Source organism: Phoenix dactylifera, unplaced genomic scaffold (genome assembly GCF_009389715.1).
Source record: "Phoenix dactylifera cultivar Barhee BC4 unplaced genomic scaffold, palm_55x_up_171113_PBpolish2nd_filt_p 000411F, whole genome shotgun sequence".
NCBI classification, from domain to species: Eukaryota; Viridiplantae; Streptophyta; class Magnoliopsida; order Arecales; family Arecaceae; genus Phoenix; species Phoenix dactylifera.
The window spans coordinates 225,421-248,504 of NW_024067851.1; the positions used below are offsets into that span (position 1 = coordinate 225,421).

At 37.7% G+C, this 23,084-nt stretch overlaps 1 protein-coding gene across 3 annotated transcripts in view; it reads left to right on the forward strand.

Moving 5' to 3' along the window:
- LOC103712825 overlaps window positions 1–21,019 on the forward strand; it is a 43,175-nt gene extending 22,156 nt beyond the window's left edge. The window contains exons 8-9 of one of the 3 annotated variants that reach the window (XM_039118781.1): window positions 129–248; window positions 20,713–21,019. In XM_039118781.1, coding sequence (XP_038974709.1) covers window positions 129–209 — 81 coding nt within the window. In that variant the 3' untranslated portion in view covers window positions 210–248; window positions 20,713–21,019. Of the gene's footprint in view, window positions 1–128; window positions 249–6,338; window positions 6,909–20,712 lie in introns of those variants that run through there. The other 2 variants (XM_008799464.4, XM_039118780.1) reach the window with 2 other exon arrangements.
- Window positions 21,020–23,084: the final 2,065 nt, after the last annotated feature.

The window sequence follows — 23,084 nt, forward strand, 5'->3', positions numbered from 1 at the left end:
GGTTATTTAATGCTTTTGAGAAAACTGTGTTGTAGCATCTAGTTGTAGCGTCTTCTAATTTAATTAATTTTTTATTTTAATGAATATTTCATATCTTTCTCCTTTAAGCTTCTTAAGTCTTGGGACAGGAAATGCTTGATGTCAGAGTTGAAGGAGAAAATCAACGATCAAATGATTTGTGCATGAGAAGCACCTCTCAGCCTCAATAAATTGCTGCAACAATAACAAATAGCTCTCACCTTATCCTGGTAAGTAATGACTTAAATGTTACAATATATATATTTGAAACCAGAAAGTAGTTAACCATCATGACTTTTGCCCATTTGTAAAGTATTGGCTATTTACTGGCTTTAAAGTCATTAATACCATTAATCCATAATAATTTTGAGACCAATTAATGTTATAAATTACATCTCTCATTTGATTGCATTAATTAAAAGGCATCTGGAAAGGTATTATGATAATATGAAATATAAAATGAATGAGAGTTGTGAGCCTTTAATACCTTGATGATGCTAAGTTGACAGCATATGTGAGAGTTTTGTATAGATGATGGCAAAAGTAGTTTTTTCACAAGAAATGGAATGCTATGAACTAGGCAGCTTAGTTCAAGGGCAAGTGTTATTCAGACTAAACCATTTAACATTCGATCCCACTAGAAATGTGTGCTGGAAAGTAGGGCTATAATTACTTTAAAAAGAATCCTATATGCTGAACCCCCTTTTCTTATCCGTCCTGACGCCCCAACCTATTATATTTGTTTTGCCTCTGTTCTCTCCACCTGCAGTTTTCATCCACCACTCTTTGCCTCTGGCCACTGCTAGTGGCTGCCTCCTCTTCCTACTTCTATGCTTTTTGACCTCTTCAATCAAATGCCATCCTCTGCATGCACTGTCTCTCTTTTGCTATGTTTGTTTTGTGGGAATGAAAAGGAAGTAGATTTGGAATGAGACCGCAATAGGAAGGGAATACAGGGAATTGGAATTACCATTCTATTCCATTTCACGGGTGCAAAATGAAGGAATGACATAAAAATACTGTCAAATCCATTTTAATATTTAAATTTTCTGGTTATATACTAGAATCGAAATTATGGAATCAATCTGATATTAATTTTCTAATATATCATTGAGGAGGGATAAAAAGGGCAAGAACTTTCTCATTCTCACTGATCACAGCCCCATAGATAGATGGGAGAACGGATACAGATCAGCATACATAACCATACATGTGTGAGTTCTTAATACCTGGTGGAACATATACTCTAGTGAAAATCATCAGCTACAAGCATTAAGGTGCATGATCGAGTCATGCCAACTGCCATATTAGAAGCCTTTTCTGAGACATTATGTCATTTAGTGAGATACAATCAAGAATACACATGACATTCTCAACCAGCCATTCTAATTGCTGCACAACATGCAAGAAATTTCTGTGAGGCTCAGTGATCAGCACTTGGATTGAGAGCTTCGTGCTCTTTTTCTCCTTTTTTAAAGAATTGCGCACAAGGAAAATCACTGTGAAAACAACTACTATTGGATCATTGCTCTATAATCATGTTCCAATCTGGATCAATTTAATTGCTAAATGATCAGGATCCAATCCTTTGATCTTTCCTTGATCTGGGAAGAATAATTTAATAAATGAAAGCAATGAGGGCTATAGGTCTTCAACATGCAAGGGAGAAAAAGGAGTGTTCAGTCAATTTCTTCCAGAATGAATACTCATTAATATAACCCGCAGCAAATACTCAAGGTTAGGTAAAACCAAGATATCATTTCTGGTGTTGCTGATTTCTATATTTTTGTCATAACTTGTTCAGCTACTGCACCCAAAGAATGTTCAATATGACCCATGAGCCAGTATTCCTTGAACAATCAATGCAACTTACCAACTTCAACTGATTAACACAGTGTTCTGAAATATCACTACTTAAAACCAGTGTTACTTGGACATGGACATTAGACTTGGATACTGATCTGTATCCAAGTATTTGACTTGGATGGTAACATAGGAGGAAGACAATAATTTTAATTAAATACATGTATTTAATTATCTAATGCTGTAGAATAAAAATGTTAAATGTATCATTTATCAATTCATTTCATCTACCTAGTTGGCAAGTGGTATTTTTGTTTTTGCTTATTATTATTTGGCTAACTTGTCACGCACCCAACTTGAAATCATGAGAGGGACATGGCAAATGCCACATGCTCGGAAGGCAATACCCCACAAGCATGCAAAGTAAACAACATGATATCAAAATAGAATAAATAAGGTAGTGGAATAAAATTAGGGAAATTAAAATTTCAAATTTGATAATTGACAAGTTCAAAAACTAACAAGAAATTTCAAGAATTTTATTCACTAGAATTTAACTTTAATTGTACCCTAGATATTAAATCAAAGAAAGAAAATCTACAAAGTGCTTCCAGCTATTATATTAAGAAGATAATACTAGTTCTAGACTATGCTAAGAATATTACTCTTACATCTAGTCGCTATCCAATAACGAAACTCTGTTAGCTACTACTTCTTAGGATCTGTAAAGAAAGAAGAGACCAAATGATAAGCTTAACGACCCAGTAAGTAATGAATGCCTCAACTAGATTACTCAAATAATAATTAATAAAATGTTCTTGCTAATATTAAGCATGTAAGTAAAATCATTATACTTTAATAAGAAATTTTTATAGTTGAATTTTCATGTTTGCTCCAATATTCATATTTATATTCATATTCATAATAACAATTAAAAATACCTTAATTCAACTCAATGGCCTGAGACTGACTATATTTATACCTTGTGGTTGGGCCATAGAACTATACTTCTGCATTGAAGAGTGGGTTAGATTATTGCACTTATATCTTGTAGAGAGGACAAGAATATGACATCTATGCCTTGCGGAGTGGACTAGAATACCACATTTATGCGCTATGATAAGGCTAAAATATTATATTTATATCCTATAGCAGGGCCAGAATAATAAGCTCCGGAGCAATCACAGTACCAATGGATATTCCTTATTAGCGGAGTTCAAAACATAGTTAGGCTGCGAATCAAAGATTCACGATGTATTAAATCTATTCATACATCATATATATGTCAAGTTCTAAAAAAAATGGTTGCATTAGTTAGGGCATCATATATACTAAATCTATTAAATCTATTATATCTACTGCGACATTTGAACTAATGTTTGCATTAGTTAGCGCATTTCAGTTTCTTGCTTCTTTGTTGGGGTGTTCCTGGCAAGATTAATGACACCATCTTGTTAGGGACTACCATCGATCTGCTGGTTTGAATATTCTCTAGTAACATTGTTGGCAGCCCTTTTCATCCAACATAGAGAGATCTTAATGTATACCCATCAGATAGCAGCAAAAACACTTAATATAAATTCTCAATTTCATTAAGTAGGAGAAAATTATTAAAATAGACTTATATTGTAAAAGACAGAAACACATCTTGAGGTACTTTGTGTCTACTCGATCTACACTCATCTTATGTTTAGCTCTATAGGTTATGCTGAAGCTCTGATAGTACTTTAAGTTTAGTCGCGCCTCCAACCTGAAATCATAAATCAGGGACATGACAACCATTGGATACTAATAGGGCAATACTCCACAAGCATGCACGACATCCAGCTTATCATAATAAGGCATTGGAATAAAATCAGAGCAACTAAAATTTCAAATTTAGTAATTAACAAGTCAAAAAACTAAGAGGAAACTTCAAGAATTTGGTTCACAAGAATGTAACATCAACTATTTTCCAAATATTAAATAAAGAAAGAAAATCTATAAAATACATTCATTAATTATACTAAGAAAATAAATGCGAGTTCCAGACTATGTTGAGAATACTGCTCTTGCATGTAGTCTAACTCCCACAATAATACTCTATTAGCAATTAGTTCTCTTAATCTGTAAAGAGAGATGAAATCAAATAACGAGCTCAATAGCCTAGTAAGTGATGAATATCTCAAGTAGATTACTCAAGTAATAATTAACAAAATATTCTTGCTAATATTAAATATATAAATAAAATCATTATATTTTGACAAGATAAATTTTGTAATCAAGAATATTCATGTTTTGCTCAAGTATTCATATTTATATTCATAATTATTAGAATAATTAAAAATATTGTAATTTAACTTAATAGTCTATTAGACTAACCACATTTATTCCTTGTGGTAGGGCTAGAGAATTGCACTGCAAGGTAGGCTAGAATACCGCAATTATACCATGTGAGGTGGGCTAGAATACCGCACTTATACCATGCAGAGTAGGCTAAAATATTATATTTGTACCATATGGCATGGCAAAACTACCACATTTATACCCTATGACAAGGCTAGAATAGTTAGTTTCGTAATTGTCAAAGTACCAATGTATAACCGCCATTGGCAGAGTCTAAAGCATAGTCAAGTTGAGAGTCAAAGATCTAAAATATATTAAATCTATTCATACATCATATATATGTCAAGTTCTAAACAAATATATACATTTAATAAAAGACTTCTAAACAAGCATTCATAATATTCGATAATAAAAGCAATACTTTTGATTACAAATTTAATTTCCATTCAAAACACAATATGATAAAATTTATAACATGTATATTAGTCAATTTATAATTTATTTAATATCAAATATATATTTGGAGCAAGGTTCGCCGTATCGGTACCGGATCCCGTACCGGTGCCACCGTAGCATAATATTGGTATAGTATGGTATGGAGTTTTTTTAGCATACCATGGATCGGTACGTCGGTACGCCACCCATACCGGTACCGGTACTGGTACCAAACTGGTACGGTACGCCCAGCATCATCCGGTTCGGTACGGTACGACATACCATAATTTGGAAGTAGAAAAGAAAAAAAAGAAAAAAAAGAAAAAAAAAATATAATGGGTTGGGCCCCCCTTGCCTAAACTGGCTAGAACTCAATAGTGGCTCCACCTGTAACGTTCCATATGGGGTATTATATAACTTATATGAGCAATAATATCATTCTTAATTTCATATGCAAAAAGTGCTCACAAGTATGTTAAAACTGGTCTAATGCTTGTAAATTTCGATGATGTTTCATACACTTTGAGTGATTAATATTTAATAGCATAAATCATGAATTGTAAGCTTGATTGTTTGTGATATTTGTCAGTATTATTGTCAATATACATATTCCTAATTGAAAATCCTAACCTAAACCAAAAAAAGGACATTTAGAAAGCTTCTTCCTTCATCCTTGAACAAATTCCAAGAACAGCTGAAACCACTTAATCTAATAATCATCATGAGATTCATGAGAGCTGCATTACAATCCCATAGTTTGATACATATTTAAATGTTGGAAGCACATCCGACTTGTGGATACATGTGAAGATCGATCTTCTATGAGAGACGCAATTGTACCGCAATTGTGCATGTAACATTGCTTAGCACTGCATAATAGTTTTCTTTAATTTTTCTGGGGTAATTTAGGGCCCATCTGGTATGGCTTTGGTTTTCTCTTTTTGTTTTCAATAATCCAAGAGGAAAATTAAACTAGACTGCACAAACATGTAGCCTGAAACCCTTTTTTTATAAAATCGCTTGAAGAAACTTTGGAGCATTTGGCAGCAAAAGTTTACTGCTTGTAGTAAAAATAGAAGCAAACAATGGGAGAAGTTCCATGCAAATGCCATCTCCAACATCAATCTGCTTGCAATTTTTCACTAAAGACATCCTGACTGGTTATAAAGAAAATGGGCTAGGAGGATTTGCTAAATGCTAATAAAATGTTCTTTATAGTGCTGGTTTCTGCAAATGCTTGTACATAGCTCAAAATGTGGAATTTATTATTGATAATGTTGGTATGCAAGTAATATTACCACTGGAGAATAGAACATTCTTTGATATTAGACTTGCTGATTTCATCCCTTAATAGCATTTATTGTAGTCCTCGTGATTAATCTGACTAAACTTGTCAGTTTTATTTTATTCAAATTACAAAGATGAAAGTTTCACCTAGATGCCTTCAAATTCTATAGAATTTGGAGAAGGCTTGGTAATTTTGGATATGATTTTATGCTCCTATCATAACACCATCAGTCAAATCGCCATTTGAAGTTTGATTGGAAGATATTATTTGATTGAAAAATAAATGCCATGAGGCAGTCCATGATATGTATTAGTTGTCTATTAAGAAGATTAGACAGTGGATTAGCTTGCTGTTCTAGTTGTTGCATCGGCACTCCATCTTTCTCCAGATTATTGTATAGTATCTAGAATCTGCTTTACTCGAACTCGTGAAGGGTATGCTCTTCTGATGCCCGCTTTTTGTTATGCAGCAGCAACAAGTGTTTGCTTGGAACCAAATTCCAGATTCTTTTAAGCACTTTTGGCATTTGTTTTACTAATCTTTGCCAGAGCGTTACCTCTGCTGAATCACCAAACATTTAGCTGCCCAAGACATCACAATTTGCCTGCATTCCAAAAGCATCAACAGGATGTACATATAAAAACTGATACACGAGGCAAGGGTTAGAGGAATATATTTTTGAGCAGTTCATGTTAGTGTAAATTCTTATCGTGTTTATTGGGTTAAGATATTTTGGGATGACAAAAGACAAGATGCTACACATTCTTAAAAGATGCTAGCCAACGGTGTGGATTTTGAAGGGCAATGGATGTGCAGAATGTTTTCAGCAGAAGCAAACCAACCGTTAGTGTTTCAGGGTTGAAAACCATGGCATCAAGGCCGTTCGGTTGGTTCATTTAGTGTAAATTATGTGGTTGAGGGTTTTGTTTAGTATTTTAGCTTTAAACATGTAACTTAGAGAATGTTGCCTCAGGCTTATGTTGTATAACACAAGAAATGTAGAATTTTAAGAATCAACTAGGTTATGCCTTCTTCCCCCTCGTTTCTCTTTGACCAGTACAAAGTAATTTCTTAGCGTTATAAGCAAGCATGATGCATCTATGGCTATGGAAGTTTTATTGGGATCTTGAGATCATCATACAACATTCCTGCTAAGCAAAGGCTTTTGGCTATTTTTTTAAGACTGAGGATGACTTAAAAATGGTGTTGTCAAAATCTTAACCAACAAACAAATATATTTTTATATTTACTTTTACCATTCTCTATTCGATGAATAATGGTTGTAGGAGGTCGATCCACAGGAAGGCGATTGGAGTGTACAAATAGAGAATAAAAACTCCGCAAAGATTTATTTTGTTTTTTTTTAAAAAATAATTAATTAAGGATATTCGATTAATCTCTAACCAAACAGAGCTATTTTTGTAAAGAAAAATAGATAAAGAAAAGAAAGAGAGTTTTTTTAATTAAAATAAGAATTCCATAATGCATAAAATAAATTGTAGAATATTAAATTAAAATTTAGACACGGATTGCATAAAAGAAAAATTAAAAGATTGCATAAAAAGCAGAAATTAAACTGAACCTATAACACGGATTTGCATGAAATAAAATTGATGGATTTCATAAAAAAAAATCGATTACGAAGATAAAAATGGAGATTGGAAGTCTAATGCTTCTTCTCTTTTGCAAATAAAAAAAGAATAAGAAAATTGCATTGTTTCTCTCCCTTTTTCTCCTACGGTGGAACTCTTTCTTTTTTATTCTTTTCTTTTCTCAAGAACAGAGCATCCTCTGTTTCTTGGCCCCAACTGAGAACCTCTCCCTTCTCCCTTTTCTTTTGAACCAGAGCTCCACCCTTTGACCCAGCCGACCCTCTTCCTCCTCTGCTCTTCCTCCTTTTATAGATCCCCACCAAAGATCAGCTAGCGATGGATCCCTAGATTTCGTGTGGAGAGGGGGAACGCATGCGTGATTGTTGGGGTGGAATGCATGCAAACGACTGGATCAAGGGAGCTGGCCGCGAGATCAACTGGGACGGCTGGCGAGTGGCTCGAATCCGAAAGAGAGCGACGGCTAGATGCTTGGGCTCACGCGTAATCTCACGGGATGCTGGCGCTGATCCAGAAAGGAGGAAGCCACGGGATCAGCTGGGATGGATCGAGGAGGAAATCCGGAAGAATGGCTGGATCACGAGCAGATTGCAGACGCAGAAGATGAATGCAGACGAGATTGCTGGGAATTTCGAATCGGAAGAGAGCTGGAATCATGCTTGCAGTCGGACGGAAGGAGTGGATCACTGGATGCTGATTTGGGAAGGGAGCTGGGACGCAGACTCAGAATGGATGCTTGATGCTGGATGCGGTGTGGGATGCTGGGATTCCGGAAGGTGAATCAAGAGGAAGGGGACGCGGGATGTTGTCGTGGGATGGGCGGAAGAAGAGGGCGGACGCGATGCAGGGAGATTGCGGAGGAGGTTGAGACGTTGGATCCGGATGAATGACGTTGCGGGTGCTGAGGATCTGATCCGGAATGGAGCTGGGACGCTGGAATGGATGAGAAAAATGGGGCTGCTTCGACGTGTTGTGAACGCGGACAGAAGAAGTGGATCATGCGTGGGAGGCTTGTATGCGGAAAACTAGGATCACGGACTCGGAACGGACGCCGGATGACTGCCATGTGTCCCTCGAGTGCAAGTGTGCTCGATGAATGGTGGGTTCGACCATACCATCGCAAAGTTGAGCGTGCGCGGCCTGAGCTGTGCATCTTTCTAGACCCAATCTGTACTAAATGTGCATTGTAACTTTAATTTATAATAACTTGTGCCAAACAAAAATATAATATTAAACCAGTAAATTTATCATTATCAGTCAACTATAACACTAATTTAGTTGATATGTAGATCGTACTTTTGTGCTCTCATCATACCCCCCAACTAGCTTATTGCTAGTCTCTAGCAATTAACGAGCAAACGATAAAATGAGGGCACAAAAGATGTAGTCTAACCCATGACTTTTTATTGAAGCTAAGTACACAAAACTAAGATATGTACTCATTTTCGTAGAGCATCACGATTGCACTTAGCACGTGCAACAAGTTTTTAAACCCCTAAGTTACCCTAGTTGATGAGTGTTGTCTCGTGAGGGTTTGCAGTGAAGTTACCCACAAACTTCATCAGTCAGGGATTACTAATTTTTAACTCAAAATTTGAACAAGTATTACTGTATGAACCTAGAATTGCAAGGACAATAGAGACTTGTTGCTTTCATATTTAAGCATACTCTAACTCAAGTTTCATTACACCCCATCTATCTGCTAACAAATCAAGAATGTAGTGAGGTGCAAGATAGTATCATATAAATGAGTGGCTTTCACTTATTTCCAATATGATCACTCCAATTTTCAAGACTTACTAGAGTTAAATAGTAATGAACACCCAAGATTTAATCTTTTAATCAGATTGAATGTTAAGAAGAATGACTTGTGCAATATCTAGCCTTATTAAGCTTTCTAGTTAACCCATGTAGCGAGTGTTAGGCCAATGACTCCCGATCCAGATGGCTCGGGGCACTAGGTGTAAAGACACCCTAACAGGCTTAATAACTCAAGTGAACTAGGCTCCAAGGCCGAATTAGTCACTTAGAGTTTAATCTAAGTCATTTTCACCTTTTTACGTGAATACTCGCTGCTTGCCAGGCAAGAGGCCCGGTTACTCAGTGAGAAGACTTAAAATAAACTCTCTTTTTTTTTAGGGTGTTCATCACCCATATAACTTTAAATTATCCAGAAGATTAAAAGTATTCATATTAGTTGCAAGTTTTCATACCCCACTATTCATGTGCTTACGTGTAAGTGCTAAATCATCTTCTATCATATTAGCAGGGGATAGGTGGGACGAAAACTCAAGCTAGAACTGCTATTATATTTCTTACTCAAAGTTATTGTCAAAGCAATTCCTAGTTTTTACGGCCAAAAAGATTAGAATTTGAGTTAAAAATTTGAAATCCTTCTTTTTTTTAGGCACAAAAATCTTTTTAGGAAGAAAAATAAAAAATATTCCCACCCTCATACCTAAATTCAGCATTGTCCTCAATGTTGAGAAAATTAAAACAGTAATAGGACAGAGGAGACATTACCTGATATTGGATCTTGATATGGCTGAATAACTTGAAATTGGAAAAAATACCCCCAAACCTGCATGTTAGTAACTTATTAAAAATAATAATTTTAATCTTTACCTGTTGGGTTGCCTCCCAAGAGCGCTAAGTTTTATGTCTTCAGCTAGACAATTCTAATTCACTCATGATAGACAGGATCGGTCAGAAGTGTCTCCTCGACTTCTGGACTCAGATACTCAAGGTATGATTTTAAATGATGTCCATTGACTTAAAAGGACCTACCATCCTTGGTATTGCATATTACTATTGCACCATGCGTATGCACTTTCTCTACCGTGTATAGGCCAGTCCAGTGAGATTTAAGTTTTCCAGGGAATAGATGTAATCGAGAATCATATAGAAGGACATTTTGTCCTTGGTGGAACTCCTTACGAGTGATCATTTTATCATTTATGATCTTCATGCGATCCTTGTACTTTTTAACGCACTCGTAAGCATCGTTCCTAATTTCTTCAAGCTCATCGAGCTGAAGCTTTCTATGTTCTCCTGCCTTGTCGAAATCGAAATTTAGAAGTTTGATTGCCTAATAGGCCTTGTGCTCTAACTCAAGAGGTAAATGGCAAGCCTTGTCGTAGACAATCCTATATGGGGACATTCTAATTGGTGTTTTGTTTTGTAGACTATACGATATGCCCACAATGCATCTGTTAACCAAAGGGACCAATCCTTTCGAGATGGATTAACAGTTTTTTCAAGGATGGTCTTGATTTCTCTATTGGAAATCTCAACTTGTCCACTCTTTTGTGGATGATACGGTGTACTGACCTTGTGGGTAATGTTGTACTTCCTAGCAAGGGCTTTAAAAATTCTATTGCAAAAATGTTTTCCCCCATCACTAATGATAGCACGAGGGGTGCCAAAACGAGTGAAAACAAACTCCTTAAGGAACTTGATCACTACTTTGTGATCATTGGTCTTACACGCAACAACCTCAATCCACTTGGACACATAGTCAACAACAAGAAGTATGTACTGGTGCCCAAACGACATAGGAAAAGAACCCATAAAATCAATACCCCAAACATCAAAGATTTCTACAATTAAGATCGGATTTGGGGGCATCTCATTTCTTCTTGAAATTTTTCCTAGTCTTTGACATCGGTCACATGCTTTACAATACTCATGAGAGTCATGGAATAGTGTGGGCCAATAGAATCTGCACTGCAAAACTTTTGCAGCCGTCTTTTTACCACTGAAATGACCACCACAAGCATGGTCATGACAAAAGGAAAGGACTTTCCTTTGTTCGTGTTCAGGGATACACCGTCGGATGATCTGATCAGGGCAATATTTAAATAGGTATAGTTCATCCCAAAAATACCACTTCACACGAGCTAGGAAGCGAAATTGCTCCTGTTTGGTCCAAGAGCTGGGCATTTGTTTAGTAACGAGGTAGTTGACTATGTCAGCATACCATGGAACATTGGTATGGAAAATCATCATTAGTTGTTCATTCGGAAAAGTTTCGGATACAGGTAAGGATTCTGCAGATGACTCAACAATCAATCTGGACAAGTGGTCAGCCACTACATTTTCAGATCCTTTTTTATCTAGTATTTTGAGATCAAATTCCTGGAGCAATAGGATCCAACGAATGAGCCTTGCCTTGGCATCCTTCTTTGTGAGAAAGTATTTAAGGGCGGCATGATCAGAATAAACAAGGACCTTAGATCCTATCAGGTAGGGGCGAAATTTATCTAGAGCAAAAACAACCGCTAACAGTTCTTTTTCAGTGGTGGAATAGTTGAGTTGGGCGTCATTCAGAGTTTTGCTCGCATAATGAATAACATGGGGAAGCTTCCCCACTCGCTGACCCAAGATGGCACCTATGGCATAATCAGATGCATCATACATGATTTCAAAAGGACGACTCCAATCAGGAGACCTTATGATGGGTGCTGAAGTTAATTCAGACTTTAGTCTTTCGAAAGCAGCTACACAAGTTGGCTAAAAATTAAAAATAGCATCTTTGGCCAAAAAAATCACATAAGGATTTTGATATTTTGCTGAAATCCTTGATAAAGCGGCGGTAAAAACTCGCATGCCCTAAGAAGGATCGAATTTTTCTTACCGTCTTGGGAGGTGGCAATTTAGCAATTAATTCTACTTTGGCCTTATCCACCTCAATTTCCCTTTGTGACACAATGTGTCCTAAAACAATACCTGATTCTACCATGAAATGACACTTCTTCCAGTTAAGAACTAAGTTTTTCTCTTTACAACACTTTACAACAAGTGTCAAGTGGTGCAGACATTCATCGAAATTTGATCCAAATACAGAAAAGTCATCCATGAAAACTTCTAAAAATTTCTCCACCATGTTGGAGAAAATACTCATTATATACCGCTGGAATGTAGCCGGTGCATTGCATAGCCCAAAAGGCATGGGACGATAGGCAAAAGTGCCATAAGGACAGGTGAACGTGGTTTTCTCTAGATCCTCACGTGCGATAGGAACTTGGTTATATCCAGAATAACCATCGAGGAAACAGCAATGAGAGTGGCCAGCTAGATGTTCTAGTATTTGATCGATGAAGGGTAGAGGAAAATGGTCTTTTCTAGTCATGGCATTAAGCTTCCTATAGTCGATGCATACTCGCCATCCTGTTTGGATTCGAGTAGGGACTAACTCATTGGGATCATTTTTTACTACAGTGATGCCAGACTTTTTAGGTACGACTTGAACTGGCTTACCCACTGACTATCAGAAATAGGATATATAATCCCTGCATCTAAAAGCTTGATGACCTCGGCTCGAACTATGTCCTTCATGACTGGATTAAGTTGCCTTTGTGGTTCTCTAGAGATTTTAGCATCCTCTTCTAGATGGATCTTATGTTGGATCACAGAAGGACTAATCCCCTTAATATCATCTATAGACAAACCGATAGCTTCCTGATTCTTCCGAAGGATACTTAACAACTTCTCTTCCTGTTCTTCAGTCAGATTCGATGCAATTATCACAGGTAAGGTCTTGTGGTCTCCAAGAAATGCATACTTCAAGTTTTCAGGAAGGTCTTTAAGTTCTAGTTGGGGAGGTTTGACATTGGATGGCACTAGCTGAGATTTCGAAATAGGCAATGGTTCGAACTTGGTAGCCCATCTGCTAGTATCCATCACAGGAATGGAATCTAATAATGTATTAACCTCCTGACTTGATTCACAATCTTGACTGAAATTTGCCAAACATCTTTCTAATGGATCAGAATAACTTGACTCTTCAAAAGAACTGCTAATTATATTCTCGATCATGTGAATTTCTTCCAAATCGTCCATCCCAGTTGACTGACTACTATTGTGAAAAACATTGAGTTGGACTGTCATGTTTCCAAAGGCTAGAGTCATTATTCCATTTCCGCAACTGATCACAGCATTTGAAGTGGCCAAAAATGGTCTACCTAGGATCACCGGGATGTGATTTTCTGGATTTTTTACTGGTTCAGTTTCAAGAACTACAAAATCCACAGGGTAGTAGAACTCATTAACTTTTACAATCACATCCTCCACAATTTCTTTGGGGTACTTTACTGTCCTATCTGCTAACGAAAGAGTGATGTTTGTGGGTTTTAATTCCCCCAAACCCAACTCCGTGTACACAGAATAGGGTAACAAGTTTACACTAGCTCCTAAATCTAGGTGGGCTCTCTGGATGATAGTTTCTCCTATTTTAATTTCAACGGTGGGGCAACCAGGGTCCTTGTATTTTTGGGCAATCTGTTGTTGAATGAGAGATAAGGCTTGTGCCACCATCACAGCTTGCTTAGGAATACTGGTTTTCCTTTTTACCGTGGTGAGGTCTTTTAAAAATTTTGTATAGGAGCGGATCTGTCTGATGGCATCTAGGAAGGGTAAATTTATTTGAACATTTTTAAAAACCTCCATGATTTCATCATATTGAGATTTTTTTTTTGGAGTTTTGTAGTCTACTAGGAAAGGGAGCCTTGGGTGTGTGTCTCTATTGGTTTTTCCTCTATTCCTTGTGTTTCCTATTCTTGCCCCTTTTTCTGAGTGGGGTTCGGTTCATGCTTTTCTTCTTTTTCTTGTATAGGAAGTTGGACCTTATTGTCCACTTGCTTGTCAGACCGTAAAGTGGTAATTGCTTAGACTTCATGGTTTGGATTTTCATTTGAGTCAATCTGAAATTGGCCTCTCGGCCCTTGATTCTGTTGCCTACTAGGGTTAGGCACTGGCTGACTGGGTAATTCACCTCTCTTTCTATCCCCTAGAGAGTTAGCTATTTGGCTCAGACTAACCTCAAGTTTTGCAGTTGCTTGCGCATGGAATTAGTTAGTCTGGGTTTGAGCCATATTGGTCTGTTGTTGTTGTTGGATGAAGTCTTGTTGCTGCTTCATCATGTTAGCCATCATGGCTTCCAACGATGTAGATTGCTGAGGGATAGGGGCACTATAAGTAGGAATAGGTGGAGCTAATGATTGGTTCATCTGTGATGGACCAATCCTAGGGAAGTTCTTTTGAAAACTTGGTGGACTACCCTGATGTTGAATAGGTTCAGTCTGCCTGTATGAGAAGTTCGGATGAAACTTATTATCAGGATGATAAACTGGGCTGAATGAGTTGGGAGTGGGTTTCTTAAAGGTGTTATATGAATTTAGAGCATTTGCCTGCTCGGCCTTAATGTTGGGCAAACTAGGACAGCACTCCACTAGATGCTCAGAACTGTTACACAAGATACATAAGCTCTGTGGCTCATGTTCCACTTTCATGATGGAATTTGACTCTTTTTGTGAGTTTGAGTTAGTGGAAACAGTGCAAGCATCCAACTTTTTGCTCAGGTTGTTCACCCCATTCACCAGATTGGACATGACATTCTTGAGTTCTGGGTCCGTAGGTACTTGGTTCTCTAGACCCATAATCATCCCTATCTACCTTCTGACCGTAGCTACTCCAATTTTGAGCATTTTCAGCTCAGTCAACAAGGAACTCATAGGCTTGATCAGGGGTTTGGTTCATGAACCTACCCTTATGCATGGATTCAATCATGTTCCTGCTGGAGGTAGTCCTTTGTAAAAAAAATGTACTAGATCAGCCTTGTCAAGCCCATGGTGCGGGCACTTGACCAAAAGATCATGGAATCTTTTCCAAAATTGGGAAAACTTCTTCTCAGATTTTTCTCTAAAAGTTCTTATGACATCCTTAATTTTTTCAGTTTTTACCATGGGATAGAACTTAGCCATGAACTTCCTAGATAGTTGTTCCCATGATGTGATGGAATTTGAAGCAAGAGAATACAGCCATGCAGCGGCACGATTCTCTAAAGTCATGGGAAACAACCTTAATTTAATATCCTCTTCATCTAAGTTTTGATTTCTGAATGTTGGACAAATTGTCAAAAATTTGTTTAGATGAATATACGATTGTTTACTCTCAAACCCATGAAATTTGGGTAGCATGTTTATTGTTGCAGCCCGAATCTCGAATTGGGCTGCATTATTAATTGGTAACACTATGCAAGTAGGGAGACTAGCAGATGCGGGTGCGAACAACTCATTCAAAGTTCTAATATGTTCACCCATTGTAGAGATTGACGATTGGTTTACAGTTCGCTGGTTGTGATGAAAAGTTCTGTCAATCTCAGGATCAAATAGTGTTAACTTACCCCTTAATGATCTTCTACCATGCATACATTATCAACAATTCATTAGATTTGACTCCTAAAATGAACGAAATCCTAAGAGAAAAGAAGGGCTAGACATAAATGACCACAACCAACACCACACAACAATTTGACTATATTAGTCTTAAAATTAGGTGAGGTTTAGTAGCTTCTTAAATCTAGTTGCGTGGAGAATTATTAGGTAAAAATTTCTAAAATTCTCTCCTAGATTAGATAGCTCCTAATCTCCCTTTCAGATTAAACTTGAGCTTACCAGTTAAGAAGATCTAGTAGCTAGTGACCAGGTAAGTCCCAGGGTGTGTGGTGGTGTACTAGGCTCACTTAAGTACCACAATTCCGGTAACAGTTTTCACTGTTATAAAACTTGCCTAGACATCACCAATTACTAAAGTTCTCACTGGAGTGGCCTTCAGTCGCTTCTTTCCAAGAGCCTATTGAGCTCGAAAACCCTAAGGCCAATGTCTAATTATTTTTAATATGATTAGGCTTAGGATATTTATGCACGGTGATGATTTTTGGGCTAAGGACGAGTAATGAAATTCCGACCTTATCTTTTTAGTGGGTTCTGCCCTTAGAATATTTTATGCAAATGCTTTACACTACATGCAACAATCATAATTTTTTTTTTAAAGTTTTATGACATGACATTAAATTCTTTTAATTAAATGATCAGGCAAATTTTTTATTTTTATTTTTATATTTATTTTTTTTAATTTTTTAATTTTATTTTTTTAATTTTTATATAGGAATGACTTGAATGTAAACTAAAAACTAATCCTTATGCGTCAGTCAATCTCCGAATGCCCGTTGAATAAGCTCTGGAGATTACTTCGTAAGGAGCCCCAATAGAGGTATGATAATCTCGGAGGATTGCACCCTATCAATTACTAGCAAATTTTTTTATTTAATTTTTAACTTTTTTTTAACTTTAATCTAGGAAGAATTAAATAAGGCAAGATTAAAATAATCTAAGAAAATATATTAAGGCTAGAATTGAAAATTTCACACCTGATCTTAGTGGCGTTTGCTGAATCTTTCTTGTGACTCGCCTTGCCTCCCCAGCAACGACGCCAAAATTTGTTGTCGGCTATTTTCTTGTAGACCTGAGGATGACTTAAAAATAGTGTCGTTGTCAAAATCTTAACCAACAAACAAATATATTTTTATATATACTCTTACCATCCTCTATTCGATGAATAGTGGTTGTAGGAGGTCAATCCACAGGGAGGCGATTGGAGTGCACAAATAGAAAATAGAAACTCCGAAAAGAAAAATATAAAGAAAAATATATTTTTAATTGAGGATATTCGATTAATCTCTAACCAAATAGAGCTATTTTTCGAAAGAAAAATATATAAAGAAAAGAAAGAGAGTTTTTGTAATTAAAATAAGAATTCCATAATGCATAAAATAAATTGCAAAATATTAAATTAAAACTTAGATACGGATTGCATAAAAGAAAAATTAAAAGATTGCATAAAAAATAGAAATTAAACTGAACCTAGAACACGGATTGCATGAAATAAAATTGATGGATTTCATAAAAATAAAATTAATTACAAATATAAAAATGGAGATTGGAAGCCTAATGCTTCTTCTCTTTTGCAAATAAAATAAGAACAAGAAAATTGCATTGTTTCTCTCATTTCTCTCCCACAGTGGAACTCTCTCTCTCTTTTTTTTTTTCTTTTCTTTGCTCAAGAACAGAGCATCCTCTATTTCTTGGCCCCAACCGAGAACCTCTCCCTTCTCCCTTTTCTTTTGAACCAGAGCTCCACCCTTTGGCCTAGCCGACCCCCTTCCTCCTTTGCTCTTCCTCCTTTTATAGATCCCCAACAAAGATCAACCAGCGATGGATCCCCAGATTTCGTGTGGAGAGGGGGAACGCATGCATCATCGTTGGGGCGGAATGCATGCAAACGGCTGGATCAAGGGAGCTGGCCGCGAGATCAGCTGGGACGGCTGGCGAGTGGCTCGATCCGGAAGAGAGGGACGGCTAGATGCTTGGGCTCACGCGTGATCTCACGGGATGCTGGCGCTGATCCAGAAAGAAGGAAGCCGCGGGATCAGCTGGGACGGATCGAGGAAATCCGGAAGAATGGCTGGATCACGAGCAATTGTAGATGCGGAAGATGAATGCGAACGGGATTGCTGGGAATTTTGAATTGGAAGAGAGCTGGGATCACGCTTGTAGTCGGACGGAAGGAGTGGATCATGGGATGCTGATTCGGGAAGGGAGATGGGACGCAGACTCGGAACGGATGCTTGATGCTGGATGCGGCATGGTTTGCTGGGATTTCGGGAGGCGAATCAAGAGGCAGGGGATGCGGGATGCTGTCGTGGGATGGGCGGAAGAAGAGGGCGGACGCAATGCAGGGAGATTGCGGAGGAGGTTGAGACGTTGGATCCGGATGAATGACGCCACGGGTGCTGAGGATCTGATCCAGAATGGAGCTAGGACGCTGGAACGGATGAGAAAAATGGGGCTGCTTCGACGTGTTGTGAACGCGGACGGAAGAAGTGGATCATGCGTGGGAGGCTTGTATGCGGAAAACTGGGATCATGGACTCGGAACGGATGCCGGATGACTGCCATGTGTCCCTCGAGTGCAAGTGTGCTCGATGAATGGTGGGTTCGACCATACCATCGCGAAGTTGAGCGTGTGCGGCCTGAGCTGTGCATCTTTTTAGACCCAATCTGTACTAAATGTGCATTATAACTTTAATTTATAATAACTTGTGCCAAACAAAAATATAATATTAAACCAGTGAATTTATCATTATCAATAGCAATAACACTAATTTAGTTGATATGTAGATCGCACTTTTGTGCTCTCATCAAGAGCCACCAAACATAGGAAAATGAAGACTGAGCCTTGAATCCTTCCAACATTTGGTCTAAAAGTAAAGTTGGGTTGTCCTCCATACCTTGCCTGCTACATCGTTGGCTAGCATGCTGGTAGGGAGGCAGGAAGAGTGGTGCCATCTGATTACTCTAGACATCCAATACCTTCCCCTCCATCTGACCTTTTAAGGCCATCCTCCTCTCACTGCTTATATCCTCTCCACTTTTCTCATACCTCCAATTGCCCACTACATCTGCCACCTCCCACTGGCCCCATCCTCCCCATCCCATTTTCCATTTTCTCCTGCTGCCTTGTATATTTCATTCTCCTTCCCCTTTTGTATTCTCTTCTGCCTTATAACTCCTTTTGCTTCATCACCCGCCACTGTGAAGCTTCAATTTATTGCACGGAAATATTGGGAGTTGCAGTCGAGGATGACAAGAAAACAATAATGAGCTTGTTTTAATTGAAGGGTTTTATTTATTTTATTATAATTTGGAGAAATATTTGAAACGATTTGTTTTCATGTTTTGGTTTGGTGCTATACCTGGTCCTTTAATATGTTAAGGTTTCAATACTTATCCATTACATCTTGCAGTAAAAATTTCTCTTGTACATATTCGTCTTCTAGGAAACTTTTCTTCTTGGGATGCTTGTTCATCCAAACATCCTTCAGGAGATATTTTCATATCCTCTCTCCCTGTATAAAGGGATTAAATCTAAAATGAGGACTCCATTCTTGGAAGAAAACCTTTAAATCAAGAGCATTCAAATGTCATAGAAGAGATTCTTGGGCTTCTTACTTCTCGTAGTTTCTTTCATTTGAAAGTTGTTTCTTTGCCTTTCTCTTATTTAAAGAATTTATTTTTCACTTTCTATGCATGTATATATACAGAACATCGCTCAATAAAAAGGCTTATTGTACCTCAATCATCAATCATCGGATAACACCCCCATAGGGATGCTATAAAATCTTACAATGGTGGCTATGCACCTTGATACTTGGTGATAGTGGTGATAATAGATTAGATAATATCTTTCTAGATCTATTTTCATATCTAAATCTATTCCAATATGGGTACAAATTTGAGCATTCAATTAATATCAATATCTATATCCATGTTCCTCAAAGTAAAATAGATACAAATAGGGATAGACAACTATCTAATCTATATTTAAATATCTATTCTATTGGTAATTCTATTTAATATTATATAGCTGTTTACACCACATGCAAAATGACTATGATCTTGTTTATACTCCATCTTAACAACTTAGCTGGAGGCCATGAGTAATTGTCATATGAACAAGGTTAGACAAATTTAAGGTAGATGGAAATCATGTGATCGTTGCTGGGCTGGATAAAGTCCAGCTATGATAAATCTCACCTACAGTGGTACAGACCTAAAAGATAGAATTTGGTGAGGATGCTAATGAGTAGGCCGACAAATTAGTTATATTACAAGGTATATAAAGTTGAATGATTGAGACAAGCAGATCGAGGTTACTAAATTGGTCCCTAAGATATTTCCAAAAGTGTAGGAGACCGTATCGTAGGCTAGAGTAAAGAGAGACGGCCAATGTAAGATGGTCGGAGGCCAAGGCCGAAAAAGATATGGTCATGATAGTGCAAAGAAAATATACTAATAAACATGCATAGTAGGAGGACAATTAGCATTAGTTATCAAACCACTAGAAGTGGAGACCAGAAGTGATAGCAACTGTCAGATTGGGCAGTTATGTTCTTTAGTATAAATAAGTAAAAATTATAGTTGCAAGAATTCTTCGAGAATCCAAATCAATACATTTTATCTTATCGTAAATTCTATTCTATTAGTAGTCTCTATCTTAGGAGTAGCTATAACTTAGAATCACTACTATCATAGTCTAGTGTTACACCTGTTGAGAATCCTATTGGTCGCATGTATATATATTTAAAAAATTTTACAGCGGAAGCATGAATTAAACTATTTAATTCCTATGCATGCTGGAGATCATAACTCTACAACAAAAATAAATCATAACTTTAAACATTTATCGTAAACAAGTATGCATGATTCTATGTCTAACATGTAGTCATGCAGAATTTCAGCAACCTTGTTGATTTCTAATCCTAATTTATAATGAAATCAGATCTCATACTTTTTTGCTTTGAGGACTTTGATGATGCCTTGATCACCTTGTGTAGCCGCACATGCATCCGGCCTCTACGGATAGTCCACGCGAAGCTCTAACAAGATCCACAACTATAGGAGTGCTAGCTCACGTAAAGATGCTGCAGTGGCTGAACTTTTCTCCCTCGAAGCATGAACTTTTAATTCTTCTTCGAGAGGATGAAGGATGGAGATGAAAGAGAAGAAGAAGGAGAGAGGGCGGCTGGCTCTCAGAATTTTTCCATGAGGATCCTAGTGTAATTTTGATGTTTACAAAGCTATTGAGGTCAAATGTGAATACTAATGCTTTCAATTCAATTGATCTAATACATCAGTAAGTAAGGAAGAAAGATTTGATACATCCTTGATACGCTTTGCTTGATATATTTAAAATAACTTTTAAGAACACATCTAAAACAAATTATATTTGAAGAACTTGAGGAAAGAACTAATTTAGAGTTTAATATACCTTAGAGTCAAGTTCTTTTGATTGAAGCTTAACTCTATCATTTACATGCTTAATGAGCTTAAACTTTAATGTGCCAAGCATCCTAAGGAGAAAGAAATGATTTGCAATGTTGTTACTTCTTTTGTATGTTTAATGTGCAAATCTAACCTGAAGATGCAGAAAAACAGGGTTAGAGTCGACCCTAGAAGAGATGAAGTCGACCCTAGCACAATTTGGCACATTCTGGCACAAATGGCATAGATCTCGGGTCGACCCCAGAAAAGCTCGGGCCGACCCCAAGTGGAGCCATCTGAAAATACAGTCTTCTGAAATTTTCTGAGAGGGCGGACCCCAAGTTTTCTTGAGCCGACCCCAAGTGGAGCTGACCCCAGAAAACCTTGAGCCGACCCTAGTGGAGCCGACCCCAAGAGACCATGAGCCGACCCCAGCTTCAAAACTCAAAAACATGTCTCTAGAATTTCTGAGAGGGCCGACCCCACTATAGCTTGGGTCGACCCCACTGTAGCAGGGGCTGACCCCACTGTAGCTGGAGCCAACCCCAGAAAAGCTTGAGCCGACCCCAGTTTGATGAACAGTAACTTGGGTCGACCCCAGATTTGCTCGGGTCGACCCCAGCACGACGGACAGCATAACAGTTAGTTTCTGCAAAGCTCCAACGGCTCTATTTTTGTGTCTAACGGCTAGAACCTTGTTCCCACGCCACCAAGAGGTATAAAAGCAAGTGGGGAACAATGGGAGAAGAAGAGAATAGATAGGGAAGTGATTTAGTGATTTTCAAGAGAAATCTTCCCAAGAGCTTAGAAGGGCATATCAAAGCAAAAGAGAGTGAAGGAGTGCATTCTAGTGAATCCCAAGCTTCCTCTACATCTACGTGGTGCCTCAGTGATCCTCAGCTTTGTACGAAATCAGAAGACGATCAAGTAAAGGAGAAGCCGAGTTCTTCCAACATCGATTTGAGTTTGAGGGCTTCCTTCCTTTACCCTTTTGCTTATCATTGTTAAATCTGCTTTCTTAGAAGCTTGTAACTATTGTTAACATTTCATATCTTGTAAACTTAATTCAATCAGGGGGTTGAATTAAGGGGGAAGTTTTTGGTTTGGTTGGTAAGCCAAGGTAAAACCAACTAGGTTGTTTGTGAGCCCAGAAAACAAACATTGTAGATTGTTGGTGAGCCCGTAAAACCAATATTAGGTTGTTGGTGAGCCTGTAAAACCAACGTAGATTATTGGTGATCCTGGAAAACCAAATTGTAGGGTTTTTGGATTGTGAGCCAGGTAAAACAATCCAACTGTAATCCGAAGGGTTATAGTGAATTCCCAAGAGGATGCTTGGAGAGTGGATGTAGGTGCCTTGGGGTACACCGAACCACTATATATGCTTGTGTTTGTATTGTGTTCCGATGAGAGTACAAAAGTGCGATCTACATATCTTCTAAATTAGTGTTATTGCTAACTGATAATGATAAATTCATCGAGTTAATATTATATTTTTTGTTTGGCATAGGTTAGTAAAAATTAAAGTTTAAATACGCATTTGGTAGAGTTTAGAGGGATGCATCATGGCCCCAAACTGCACGGGCCCAATCCTGCCATGATCTGATCGAGCACAATTGCACCCAAACATTCAAGCCCGCGTGCGATCTCCAAGTGATCCTCGCGTTCCCTCCTTTCCGGATTAGCACCCGCACTCTTCCGGAATAGAGATTCCCACTCTCACTTCATCACAAAGAAAAAAAACTTTTTAACCTCCAATCCCATGAACAATAACTGAAATTACTATTTATTCCCGAAATTACTATTAATTGCTGAAATCACTGTTCATATGAACAGTGTTCCGTGAAAACACTGTTCATATGAACAATGTTTGAGATGAAACTGTTCATATGAACAGTGTTACGTAAAAACACTGTTCATATGAACAGTGTTATGGAAATGTTTT